This window comes from Mycteria americana, chromosome 1 (assembly GCF_035582795.1).
Source record: "Mycteria americana isolate JAX WOST 10 ecotype Jacksonville Zoo and Gardens chromosome 1, USCA_MyAme_1.0, whole genome shotgun sequence".
Taxonomy (NCBI): Eukaryota; Metazoa; Chordata; class Aves; order Ciconiiformes; family Ciconiidae; genus Mycteria; species Mycteria americana.
The window spans coordinates 197,503,994-197,518,570 of NC_134365.1; the positions used below are offsets into that span (position 1 = coordinate 197,503,994).

The following is a 14,577-nucleotide window of genomic DNA, read 5'->3' on the forward strand; positions in this document are numbered from 1 at the left end:
TAGTGCAGCCTGAAGATTCTGGGGGAATTGTTTGTAGCTTTGTCTCAAATAAGTACAACATCTTCCCATATGGGATCTGTAGCAGCTGCAGTAGTATCATCAGGGAAAGCATATTTTATTACTCTCAATGAGGTTGAAAAAATGACATTAGGGTATTGTCAGTTGTAACATGTGGCTTATTTAATTAGGTACACAACTACTGGGAGAATTCCCTAAATGAAATACATCCGAGACAATTACTAGATACACAACATGAAGCGCTTCAGAGCTTTGATCTCCAGATACTACCTTCAGAAGGTCCATGTGCAGTACACTCTTATTCTCCCTAAATGGTTAACTTGGGTGCTTCATGGTTTAGCTTGTGTAGCAAAGCAAATAAGTATTGCTTCAGATGGAAAATAGCTTTTTCCTTAGGATTAAGTAATTAATAGTATTACTATTACAAAAGAATTCTCCAAGACGTCAAGAATCTTGGTTGCAAAATATTTTTGATATTAAAATTAAGGACTAGCCTTATTATCTTTAGATAATCTCATGAAAAAGGGTAGAAGAATAAAGCAGTGTAGCCCTTTGTATTTCCGAAAATACTTGCGTTAGAGATATTCCACCAACCTGCAATAATATTCTCCCATGTATATCTTGTGTCTCTACATTTTTCTTGGGAGCAAAGGTCAGTTCTTTATGATATTTCCTATTTTCCTTCCTGAAAGAACTACTTACAGCAGAAATTACCAGTTTCTTCCAAATTTTTCTTTGCTTCAAAATAGCTTTAGATTTTGTCTCTTTGACTGTGGATTCCAAAATATGGTACAAAACTCAGGCCCTAAAGCCACAGCAAGGCCATGTCTAAACATAGGACTGCTCTGGTCTTCCAGGAGAATTCACACATTGTTTTTGCAGTCTGGAATGGAATGACAAGGCTATGCCGCCCTTACTCCTTAGAAGAAGCTGCACAAAGATTTCCCAGGTCTGGTTGTGGTGCAGGTAATGTCTAGTGCAGTGCCGTTAAGTGCAAACCAATACGGAAAAGTGTTTGATGCTCAGATTGTGGCATTCATACAATACACATTTCAGTAGCTTTTAAATTGGAAGACCACTAATCTTAACAAAACACAGTAAATGGGAAGAATGAGGAGATTCACTTCAAAAGCTCACTTCTGATCTCAATTAAAATGCTGCCCAAGACACATCCATACCTTCTAACAAAACAAGGCTATCATCTGGCACAGGAAAGGAAACTACTTTTTCGTGGCGGGGGTAACTGGAAGGAATGCCTGGTATGTATTTTAACAATCAGTTTTCTTTTTACCATTTATAGCAAATAAACTAATTTCAGAGATTTTATAAAGTATATAAACTCTAAAATATTCATAATTTATTCAGATTATCTAAAAGCATAAATGTTGCAGGTATTTAGAATGGGCAGATCAGCTGCAGAAGCTGTTGTGTGCACTAATGAAAATTGGGGAATTACTGTTACAAGACTGTTTCTTAGGAAAAATGTGGTTTGCTTTGCATAACACCACAAGATTTGAAAAAAAGAATGTAGTCACATCATGGAAAAAAGATACTCTATTTATGCTACAGGGAAAGTTGCATGTTCATGTAAGTACAATACATGTCTAGGAAACTTGGGCAGCTCTTACATTGGGGACAATCCTCATCAGAACTTCATAGTCTCACTAAAATGTTTGTTGTTCTTACACAAAAATCAGCATACCACTTAAAGCAAAATAAACATTCTGGTCCTCAAAACGCTACAGAATGAAGTATTTTATCAACATCGCGGTCAGAGCAAGTTAATCTAGTACATGGATACATTATAAATAAATGTTCTCCTTTGGGGTTACAGCCAAAAAAATCTGCTTTATGCAAATTAATGTGGACAGGCCTAATGTCTGGGCAAAATATGCCTGCAAAGTTTATTTCATTCTTTAAAACAAAACAAAACAAAACAACCATCAAACAGTTTTAAGAAGGTAGACCATACCACAGAAACCAGAGTCAAAATAAGGTGTGGGTACAGCAGAGGGAGTGGAACAGCAAAACAGAGGAAACAAGGCTGCCGGCTGGAGCTTCTGCCCTGTGTTTTCCGTAGCTGAGATTTTTTCTTCCACCAAGATGGAACACCAGATGAAACACTAGATGTTTTAATACTGAGTTACAGAAATAAGCTTGCCGATTTTACTACAGTACAGCTAGCAGCCCCCAAAGCTGGGAAACCACGGAGACGGCCTCTGCCCTCACAACCGCAACACCTCCCCGCACGCTAAGAGAACAACCCCCAAAAGAGTTGAAAATAGCCTAAAACCCACTCCCCCGTGTTGGCTTAGATCATTTTCCTCCGAGGAGGGGGGAATGGGGTGTGTGGAAGGAAAGCCGCCCCGTTTCGCCGGGGCAGGCGGCCACCACCCCTCACAGCCCGACCTGCTCGCCGCCTATCCGTAACATCTCCTTCCCGCTCAGAGACAAGACGGCTCGGCTCGGCTCGGCTCGGCTCCCCCGAGGGGGATGCTGGGAGTTGCGGTCCGACGCCCCGAACTACAAGTCCCATAACAGCTGGGGGTCACGGGAGTGAAGGGGCAGAGGGAGGCGGCGCCATTTTGAGAGCGAGGGGTTGCCAGTGCTCCCCTCCCTCCCCGGCTGCCGGGAGTGCGCTGCGCGCCGAGGCGGCGGAAGACGGGCGGGCCCCTCTGCCTTGAGGTTGGTCTCCTCACCCGCATGTGGCTGTGGCTTCTGTTAAGCGGGGCCGGGAAGGCGTATCTCCCCGCCACCACCACCACCACCGCTGCCACTGACGTGTGGCAAAGGGGGACCGTGGCCGAGTGCTCGGGTCGCCGCGGCCGGGCTGGGAGGGCGGCAGTGCGGGGGCGGCGGTGTTGGCGCACAGGAGCCGACCGCTGAGGCTGTGGGACATCGCTGCCGGGCTGAGAGAAGTGTGTGTGGGGCGAGGAGGGGGGTGCCTTACCCTGGGAGTGGGGAGGGAGCGGCTGACACACCTACCGGGAGTTGGGGCTGGCGGCTCCCGGCAGCCGCGCCTTCGCCTCAGGCACGCCTCTCCCAGCGGCGGCCTTGCCGCCGCCATCCCGGTGCGGGAGCAGCGCCTGCTTCCCCCGGCTCTGAGGTGGGGCCTGCCTCTGCGTGAAGGAGGCTGGCCTATGTGCTTTGCCGCCTCCATACCCAGAAAGAGGTGGTCACACGGGCAAAACCAAGCAATTCTGCCTGTCTTTAAGTTCTGCCACATATGTCTTCTTTTTCCATTTGGAAATTTATTGTATAGGGGGAGCTTAAGGCCATGTAACTTCATGTTACATGAAGTTATATTTTCGTGTAACTTCAGTAACGTGGTTGAGACTTCTGGATGTTTGGCAGGTTAAAGTGGTAATTTAGTGTGGCAAGTGCCAGCCAAATGAATCACATATGCCAGCTCAGGTTCACCGCTTACAACCAGTTCTTTACAGAAATATGTCAGACCCTATCCCATTCAAGAGACAAGACTGTCACTTAGATTGCACTTTCTCAGTATGTACTTCCTCTGTTCTCCCCAAGAATGCAGGTGGAGGTACTTTTGCATGCAATTTCACTGTCTGAAAGGATAGCCACAGAAAATCTGTTAAAGATTAGCAAGAAAGGATATTCCTGTGTGGGACAGTCACAGAGCAGCATTCTGCGTCATTAGAGATATAGTTGTGCAGCAAGTGTTCACATACTCTCTGTTTGCATTCCACATCAGAGTATGTGCTTTGCTTAAACACCATCCCAGAAGACAGATGAGGACATAGAAACTAATAAAGCAACTTTTTTATTCCAGTCCTGGTTTTGAGTGAAGGTAGAGTAACATTTTTGTATAGATGGGGGATAGAGTCCCTGATTCATATGATGATGTCATTCTTGTTTTCTAATTTACAAAAAAGAGACTGAGAAGCTGGAAGTATGCATAGAATGTCTATATCTTGAGAGGAGGAGAGACCATAGTACCCACAATGTTGTTCCACCAATTCTGGGGAAGAGGAATAGTTGCATGGCCATGTTTCTTCCCCTTCTGACATTAGTGCTGTCTTCCAAGTAGTGAAGTCAAATGCAAACAGTAAAATCTCCTTGGTTTAGACATTTGGAGGCTGAGGATGGCAGAATTTTCTTCCTTTGATGAGATCATGAGATGAGAAAGTGCCCAGAGTAACACCTTTTCTTGTCAGTTTTGCAAGTGAACATGAGATGATAAATGTTACTTACAAATCTTCCCTTAATACTACCTACAGATCCTTTTCAGATGAAGGAAAAAGACCTTCATTTCTTGTCCAGAATGAAAAGCATGTGACATTTTATTAATATTTACTCCTAGAAAGTTGAAAAGTTCACAAAAAGCAGCAGAATAAACACCCTAATAGGAAAAATACTTTCTTTCTTGTTCGGTACTGCATTTGTTTTGGCGGGGGGATTTGCTGAATAAACTACTTGGCACTTGATTTATAATAAAATTACTATTGCTTTTTATTGCATTCTATCTAGACCTCTGGAATACAAAGGGAAATCCACATAATTCTATCTAATAGATGGATAATGGCATGACTGCATGTCACAGTGGTCACTGCCATCTTGCTTTGTTTTTAATTGCTCTCGTCTTTCTGAATCTTTCTGGAACTTACTGGCTCATTCTTAGATTGCAATCTGTTTGGGGCAGGGATTGCTTTTTTGTGTTAGTTTTAGAAAATATGCAACCAAGTGGTCTTGTTCCCTAACAAAGGTCTCTGGTTGTTCCGAAACCAGAAGCATAATAACAAATTGCAGATTTAAATTTAAGTCTTACTTGACTAGTACCGAATTATAAGTGCCATCCAGCATTTGTTTGATTGGTATTAAATTAATTAGTTGAGTTCAGTTTGTGTCACAGAAAATAATCCTTGTGATTGAAGTATTTGCATTTTTGTTGGTCGTGTTAGTAGTGATTTCAGTCATCAGTTTGTGCATTGGAAATTGGCTGTAAAAGCGATTGTGCTGTAAAAGAGATTGATAACACTTGGCAGATTAACAGGTCAGTAGAGAACACGGGTTGTTGATGTAGTTCACTTTTCAAATATTCACATTTAAAAAGCATGATTTGTAAATAACTTAAGATATATCATAAAATGTGACTGCTAGATTGGTACAGCACTGATGTATTTCTTTGCTAAAGATGTGCAATAATGCGGCAATTTTGTTTAAACAAGACTCCCAGTAGGTGATGTCTGCTTTTCTTCTGGTTGAGTACATATTAGTTGTGACTGTGGAGGGTCTGAGCGTGCATATCATAGGCCTGAATAACTTCTGCTTTTTTATACTTTACTTCAAAAATGTGCATGCTGATAATGTATTAATTTTTTTCTAAGATGCTTCATGCTGAAAGTAGAGTAAGGCTCTTGGAGTGTCAGGATGAAATCGCAATTGAACCATGTTCTAAAAAAATGAAGTCAACAGAAGGGGCTTACGAGAAACTCTCTGATGATGATAACCAAGGTATTCAAGAGGAAGTGGATGCTGAGAGAACATCAAATGATTTGATACCAGCGTATGCCTCAGATAACCAAGGGCAATATGAAATGCAGAAGCAAGAGGAAATACCTACTGGTGTCTTGGGAACACTGAATGAAGTGCTTCCTGAATATAATCTAGCACTTATTCAGCCAATTGATTCAGAAACTGTACAGAATGTGAATCCTCCATTTGCATCAATAAATGACACTAAAGTTGAAGAAAAGAAAGGCCCTTTTATTACAAATAGTGCTGGTGAAGATAATATTAGAAATAGCAGTACATCTTTCTCGGTAAATAGAAATGCATCAGATGATGAGTTTTTTACAAGCACAGAATTTATTGGGCCGATTTACAAGCCTGCCGAAAGTAACAAACAGGGCAAATCTGGGAGTTGCAATGAATGTAGAAGCAGTGAGGGAGATCAGAATGAATTGCATGAAAACAGAGCTAAAAGAAAGGAGGCAAAGAAGATGCAGACTATTTCTTCTGCTGTACCAGAAATAGATGATGAACTGGACCAGTTCTATAAAGAAATTCACCAGCTGGAAAATGAAAATTTAGATACTAATTTTCAGAAAAAAGAAACTGAAACTTCTCAGGAACAATACTGTCCATATAACTGTAGTCAAACCTCACAAGAGGATTATCAACACGTATTGTTGGGCAGCCCACAACCATTTTGTGAGAATGGACAGTGTTTCTTTGGAGAACAGAACAATGAGAAAACAAGCAGTGAGCAGCAGTTTGTTGTGGAAACAAGTGGCTGGAAAACTGAAAATACCTTTAACGGACAAGTGGATTCTAAATATTGGAACTACTCAGTGCCTGAATTCAGACCTGCTTGGCAGTCAACAAAGTCTTTCATAGTACCTCAGGGACCTCTTCCTCCTAGATTCAACCATCAGTTGCATTTTCAGATACTTAATTCCCCACCACAAAAACCAAATGCTCTCCCTTCTCAGAATGGTGAACTTTCTTACAAAAATTATGATGGTTACCGTGGAAATACCGATATCAACAGTCATGGTCCATTGCTTGATCAAAGTACCAACTATGCTGGTGATATTGATACCCATACTACTCAGGTCTTCAGAAATGTAAATAATGACCAGAACAGACTCCAAAATAATGGTTTCTGTGAAACCAGAGAAGAGTGTTGGAAGGATCCAAAAGCTGACAACACAGGAGGAATGTACAGCTTTTCTTCCTTTCAGTTACCTGAAGAAAGATTTGGTTGTTCACAGAAATTGCTCCTCATCTTAAGAGGCCTACCTGGTTCGGGGAAATCAACACTTTCTCGGTAAGCAAAGACTTAAAGTTTGGGAAGCTTATTTGAATCAAAATTTTAAAGAATTTAAAAAAAAGTTATCTGTAAGGACTTGGCAAACTTTGGTATTTGTAAATTAGGCTATTAAACTGCAGTAATTTTTACTTAATGAGGACATGTGACAGTATATATTGAAAAAAATTGGGTTTTTTTGGTCTCCTTTAGAGTTTTGATGAACAGGAGCTGTTTTGTGTTAAATTTAAAATGTTCTGTATCCATTAAATTGCATAATCTCTTATTCTGGAACTTTCAGGTGTACTAGTATGTGATGGTCTGCCTCTTTTTTTTGTATTCTTAAATTCCTTCATTTAAAAAAATCTTTCATCAAATCTAGCAGCATTAATTTGATTGAACCAGCAGTACTTTTTTTATGCCCATGCAAAAATCTTCAAAGACCATTAGAAGAATTTTGCTAGTCTGAAAATACTTAATTTGTTTTCAATGTGTTGATGAAACTGAGCATAGTCTCATTTCCTTTTTTTCATACTGTGCTCTGTCAACTTATCTGTTTATTTGTGAACAACACACAAGAAAAATATTATTTTCCCTTAAAATATACTTGTTGAAGTCTGACAGGTTAAAAGCAAGTACCACCTCCAACTTGGATTTTCACTTTTTTGTTTTTTTGGCCTAGTTTAAAAAGCATGTAAGTTGACATAGAGCACAGACACTATTTGTGTTAAGTGAAAATAGTTTTCTCTTGCACACCAAAAAAAAAGTTACTATATCAGTACTTACTGATGGAGCTTCATCTAGAAACTGTACATCACAAATAGGATGGCTTCTGTGGTTATCTTCTGTTGTATGCTAAGAGTTTATTAAATAGATACATACAGTGATCATGTTTTTCCTTGGTTTATGTATAAAGGAGTAAGCGTGCTGTTTGGTTTTTTCCCTGATATTTAGGAGACTGTTATCTCCGTATCATAGAAAAATACCTATTAGAAATTTCGAGCTTACATATTTGTATAATTTTAACTATAAAATTTTCTAGTTACCGAGTGCTCTATTTTGCAAATCTGCATTTCTGAAGCTGCATGAGCCTATGTGGGTATTATTGCAGTAATTTCTTTAATATGTGAAAGCAACACAGAAAATTAAAAGAAAAAAAAAACCCTGTGGAAAAAATGCTGCCTCATTCAGTGCACGAATTGGATAATACTTGATGTGAAGATATCTGATAGAATATAATATTTTGTTTTCCATGTTTTGCGTGGTGAATTGTCTTTGAAACTTTCTCCAAATATGTTATTCATATTATCTGAAAGATTCTAAATATCTTCAGGTTTTTGTGAACACTATTCTTGCTTTTTTCATCTCTTGCTAGTGAGATCAATTACTAATTTCATTTAACAGATGGGAAAGTGGGCACTATGAGATCAAGGTCAAGAATAGTCACCAAATTTGGGTGCAGAATTTGAACTGTGTGGGACTTGTTTTTCAGTGTATTCCATTATATGCAGTTTCATACAGTCAAAGCTTGGTTGCAATTGTTAATTCCCATGAAATCACATCTCAGAGTCTCAGGTACGTGGCGGTGGGGGAACCCAGAATTAATGTCTGCCTATGAGGAAAATATATGTATTATTAATTAAGCCTTATTCTTAAGGCTGTAAGTTGACTATGTTTGTGTGTGTAACTTCATAGACTTCTGCAGCATAGACTAAGACAGCAAATACAGTCTTCTGATGTCATATTAGTACCCACAGGTATCTTTGCAGGCTTGGCATCTTTAGCACCTGCAGACAAACCTCTACTACTTGTGCTAGCAAAATGACTGTGAAGGAAAAGCAGAAAGTTGACATCATCTGTGTGGATCAGCACTAGAAGGGAATGAGATGCATCTTGCAAGTGGGTTTCCCAAGTATGAAATTACAGCAGAGCAGTAGTGAGACCCAGGAATCTTGAATTCCTATCTGGGTTTTATGCAAAGTGAGGGTTTGTAAGTACAGGCACTTTTCTTCCTGCTCCCAAACTTGACCCATACTGTCCTGAATCATCCACTGAAGTCTGTGTTTTGTTTTGACACTTCCATCCCCGCTGCTTGGAATCACAGGCACGTTTTTTGGAAGAGGCTTCTGGAGGTCAACTAGTCCATTGTTCTGCTTGGAGCAGGTCTATCACCATTGTTGGATCAGATCAGCTGTGTCTTTATCTAGCCTGGTCTTGAAAAACCAACAAATACAGAGAGTCCGCAGTCTCCCCAAACTTTTCTGGTGCAGTACTACCCTCCTAGTAAAGAAGTTCTTCCTAATCTCCAAACTGAAGTTCCCAAGCCATAATTTGCCTGTGTTCTCCTCTGTTATACCATGTGCTGTTACTTGGTAGAACCTGGCTCATCATCTTTGCAGTTTCCTTTCAGGTAAGGGGATAGGCTTATTCACTCTAATAGGCTGATATCAGATGGCCTTTTACTGTCTGCATGGCCGGACTAAACAAGCCCAGCTAGTATTAACCTCTCCTCATAGGTTGTATGCCCGTAGCCATCTGTTCAACCCGTTCATGGTTTTCAGCATGTCGTTTGAACTGGGAAGCCCCAAGTGGACACAGTATTTCAGAACTGACCGCACAAGAGCCAGGTAGAGGGTGGATGATACCTTCCATTGATCTACTGGCCACATTTTCTCTAATAAAGCCCAGCATGTGGTTTGCTCTTATTCTGATGAGAGCACACCATTTGCTCATCTCCAGTTTGATGTCCACTGTAATCCTCAGATCCTTTTCAGCGGAGCTGCTCAACCAGTCACTTTCCATCCTATACTGATGCTTAGGTTTCTTTTTCACCAGTTGCAGAACTTTGCGTTTTTCCTTGTTGAGCTTCATGATGTTTTGCTTAGCCTGGTGCTCAAGTTTCTCAATGTCCTTCTGGATAGAAGCCCTGCTGTTTAGTATGTCAGGCATCACTTGCTATTTTGGTGTCATCTGCAAGTTCTCTGCCTCATCACCCAGGTTAACGATGAAGATACTGAAAAAAATGGTCCCACTATCATCCCTTGCTGTACTCTGCTTGTCACTGACTGGGAGATAATGTCAGCAGCCTTAATAATTTCAAAGTATGCTACATTCATCATTCTGTCCTCATCCACAGAGGCAGCTGCTTCATCAGGGAGTGCATTCTGGTCAGTAAAGAATGATTTGTTGCAAAACCCACATTGACTCTTCCTGGTTACCTTAATTTCCTTCACATGTTTGGAAATAGATTCCAAGAGGATGAGCTCCATTGTCTTTCCAGGAACTGAGGTTAGGTGAGGTTGAGCAGCCTTTAGTTCCTTGGGTCCTTGTCTTTACTTGCCTCAAATATGAGCATAACATATGCTGTTTCCTGGTCATTAGGGAGCTCCCCTCATCTCCTTGATTTATTTCCTGCCTTCACCTGACCTAGACAATCCCAGCCTCCTGAGGCTTCTTCAAGTTCCTGTCTCTTTATCCATCTATTTCCAGTTTTGTTTTCCTATTGCTATGCAACCATGGCTTTTGATCTGTGCTTACTAGCTTCACGTCTGCTCCTAAATTCTAAGCTGATTTCTCAGTTCCTTCTTCTCTGCCCCACTTTCTTCCCAGATTCATCTTGTCCCTGTTTCAGCTGTTGGTATTATCTCATTCCCAGCTTCATTGTACCAATTTCTTCCTTGCACTTCACTCTTTCCCTTGTCCCCATTTCCTAGCTCTGCTGCCAGTACCAAGTTGCATGTTCCAGTGTTTGTACCATGATGCTTCCCATGTCCTTCCTATTTTAGGCCAATTTTTTTCCTTCTCTTGCCATTCTTAAAACTGTGTTGGGAGAAATGTGTTCTTGCAATGCAGTATTGGTACTGAATCCACTTCCTGCCACTACAAGAATGCTCTGTTCAGGAATGGGCTTACTGGAGTGAGATTCTTTGCATTTTCTGCTCTACTTTGTACAAAAATGAGTACTTTTTCACTATTATTTTCTGTGCACATGACATTTTAGAGTCCTACAGCTTGGTCAGATTTACAAAAAAATTTTGCAGGAAAAACAAACGCATGTGCTTTGCCAGATTTAACTTCCTCAATCCAAAGCTGCTCAGAGAAAAGCTTGGAATAACGAAACATGATAAAAATGCTGTATTTCTTCCTTGGTTTTGGAAGTGATTGACCATTTAGTTAGAAATTTTCTAAAACAACTTGGCCAGACAGATACCCAGCAATGATATCTTTAGCCCAAGTAACAAAAGTCTGCTACAATTAGAAGTAGATGATAATGGGATCTTATAATGCTGGAAAAAGTTACAAGACTTGGATTTTTAGGATATTTTGCTACTGAACTTGGCAGCAATTGCAATTTTCCATTCCTCCATAAACATCTGAGCATGAATTTGAATAAAAAGGAGCTTAATGAGGTTGAAAGAACAAATATTGGTGTCATTTAAGAAGTACATTTTGAATTAAATCCACTGTCAGGAGTATATAAAGACAGTCATCTTTTTCTGGGGCTTGATCTTCTGAATGGAGGAGTTAAAAAGTTAGTATTTGTAACTGACCGTAGAAATAGTTGTGTGCTGTTGTTTCTAATTATGTATTTCTTTAAACAGTGTTACGAGCACTGCTTTTAAAGTAGCATTTACATAGCTTAGTAATACTATAGATTTTAACATGATGTTCAGTTATTGTCTATTTTTTTCCTCATCTGTGATATGTTAGCTATTTTAAATAGGAGAATTATTAGATTCTAAGAGATCGTCTTTATTATAAAATCATCTGTGAAAGTAGGCGAACCAGGATGCAGGTTGTGGGACCATTTTAGTTTTGAAGAAAAATTAAGGCAGGATTTATGTGTGCGTGTGCGCGTGCACTGGAAAAAATGTGTATTGGTTTGGCAACTAGTTAAAATGAGCATTTTGGTTTCAAGGTGAGTTTTGTACGTCGAGCTAATATCTTCTGTTAGATCAGATAGCATGTCTGGAAAAAGTAAGTAAGCTGCTTTAATTTTTATATCTGCTTTAATTTCACTGTCCTACTATGCTCAAAGGTGGGTGTTCAATTGTAGGGAACGTTTAGGGTGAAAAAGCTGGATTACAGCAGCTGGATAATACTGCTACTCGTTTCAGGCATGTGCATGTATTGATGCTGACTGATCTATAATTTGACTGCCTTTAGAAATTTATTTATCTTACTTTTTTGCTTTTTCCATCTCTCAAAAGTGGAATATCATCTCTTTGTGGGTTTAGATAGTAATGATGCTTTCTTTGCACAGATGTGCTTTTTGTTGTTTCTGTTTCCGGTTCGTGAGCTTGGGATAAATTTTATTTTCAAATACAAATTAGAAATATGTGAATTATTCCATATGACATCGACAAGTATGTTTGTGTTCTAAATTTTACAAGTTTAAATACTATGAATTCTGAAAGAGGTAATTGTCAGGCTTTTAAGATCTTATGTTTTATGATTTAATTTCACAATTTAGAAACAGGCTGCTATCATTGCTGTAATAATTGAAGTTTCAGTTCATAAACTCATTACTTTGTGATAGCTTGTGTGTTGTGTATAGGGTAAGGGTTCTGTTACTTTGGCCTCTCTGATGGTCACTTTGCCTTCCTAAATGCTGTAGTTTTAGGATTATTCTTGGAAAAACAGTTTGCTGTATTATATCTGTTATATCAGTTATATAAGTTCATAAATAAATTGTGGACTTCAAGGAAAAATAACAAAATATTTAAAGAATAAACTTTGATGGGTTTGCAAGATTCCCAAACCCTTGCCATTGTGTTTCTTTATTGCTACAACTAATGATGTTTGGAAGATAAAACAGAAGAATTTGAGTAGGTGAATTATTCTCCAGAACACTGAGCAAACAGAGTCAGTTCCTAAAAATAAAAATGAATGCCCCATTAGTGCCATTAGTGTTGATTCATCAGTTCATATATATTCTTACAGAAACCTGATGGTCAGGCTCTTGGGAGCTGTAGGGGTGTGTCTATCTACTCAGCTAGTAGAAGAATCCCAGTTATTATTTGCTATCTTTTTTATAAAGTCAGATGAACCTTACCCTAAGTGATGTGTATATACATTCAGCACACAAAAAGGGACTGTGGAAGATGGATCCAGTTTTTCTAGCATTATTAATTGGCAAATGTAGCATGCTGTAAATAAGAAAATTGGGCCATGTTGAAATCATGGCCAAGTAACTTAATGAATATAAATTCCTGTTAAATATTTTATACAAGAGAGGAATAGATATGAAAAAATGCTGTTGTCTGTGGTGTGTATGATTTACTGGTGCCATTTTATCTACTTAGGACAAAAATAGGCTTTGAATCCTTCTGTGCTCTCCTAAACCCGTGTAATATGCATCCTATTAAAAGACCTAGCCTCTAACAAAAATAATTGTTGAACAATGTCCAAAAAAAGTGGCTGTACTTTGTATCATGCTCTGTTTTCTGAAATAGCATTGCTATTTATCCTGAGGTAACCTTAATACTCTGGAAAAGGGAGAAAGAGCAAGAAGGAAGAAAACAGCTTGTATGCAGCTTTGATCATGTTACTCGACAGTTGCATCATTAGTAGTTTCTTCTGGTCCGCAGTAATCTGAATTTTGTTGTTACAGCTCTCTGTATTTTAAAAGCAAAATAACCAACAACATAGTTGTGGGACAATAAAAGTGTAGGAATGTAAGTTAATATGTAATACAGTGTCCCAGGCTTTAAACTATGATCCATAACAGGTCTGGTGTTGTGACAGGTGGCAAAACATAGCAAATTCCTTGTGTAGGAATTAAACTTAAGTAGCTTTTCTTGCAGATACGTATAGGAAAGCTTGGTAACTTAGAACTAACATACATTTGTTTCCCTACATTATTTGGGATTTGGCCAGTTCTTTTCTGTTTCTGCCACCTCACCAGTAGTGCATCCTACATACTGCTAGTGCAGTTTGGTTTTTCTAGTCTTTAGGTACATTGCCTATTTCTGAGCTGGAATAGTTGCCTAAATTTCCATAGGACAGTGATATCTGAGTGTTGCAATGGGCTATAAATGCTCTGTGGCACTAACTGGCTGTTTTCTATTTTCAAATTTAGATATACAATAGAAAACAAAAATAGTCAAGGAGGTTTTGTAATCACACTTATTCTGTAGATGAGACTTTAAACAGAATTGTACTGTTACCTCAGTTTTACAGGGTTTTCCTTTAAACCCCAGTTTCCAAGGACACTCTGAAAATAAAGTTTACATTTGGCAGAATGGGGATTGCTCATTGGGATGGTTTAATGTGGATTTGATTTGAGATTCTGATGTTATTGATCAGCCAGCAGTTAGTTATGTCCTGTAACTTTGCTATAATCAGTTTCTCTGACTCACAGGTATTTGTTGGTGTGCCTGGTCAACATATCGGATGAATTTTAGTTAAATCCAAAAGTCAGCTCTATGATACTTCTAGAAGGTGGGACTGTGGCATTTCATGACAATGCAGTTACAGAATTCTAGAAAAGCTTAATGGATTTTTGTAGTATTCCTACATCACCCATTACGATAACTTCTGTAATTAATAAACATATTATCAGTAATATAAAATATTACAACGTAGAGTAAAAATAAACATGTTAACAGTGAACATGGCAACCGTCCCTCTGAGTTCCCCTTTTTACCCTCATTGGCTTCTCCACAGTGTCTTTTATTGTTTGCTAAAGTATACTGAGATTTCTCCCATAATCTTTAATGCTAGCTATGCAAGAAGCAGAATGTAATGCAACTTATTCTGACCTACAAATGAAGTAAACTTCTAGC

The 14,577-nt window shown here is 39.1% G+C and overlaps 1 protein-coding gene across 9 annotated transcripts in view; it reads left to right on the forward strand.

Moving 5' to 3' along the window:
- Positions 1-2,581: 2,581 nt before the first annotated feature.
- N4BP2L2 (NEDD4 binding protein 2 like 2) overlaps positions 2,582-14,577 on the forward strand; it is a 52,881-nt gene continuing 40,885 nt past the window's right edge. For 8 of the 9 annotated variants that reach the window (XR_012773788.1, XR_012773787.1, XR_012773786.1 and 5 more), the window contains exons 1-2: positions 2,582-2,703; positions 5,367-6,811. Coding sequence is in view for 5 of the 9 variants with exons in the window: in XM_075490781.1 (XP_075346896.1) it covers positions 5,367-6,811 (1,445 nt within the window). In the remaining 4 variants the exon portion in view is untranslated. The remainder of the gene's footprint in view (positions 2,704-5,366; positions 6,812-14,577) is intronic. The other variant, XM_075490783.1, reaches the window with a different exon arrangement.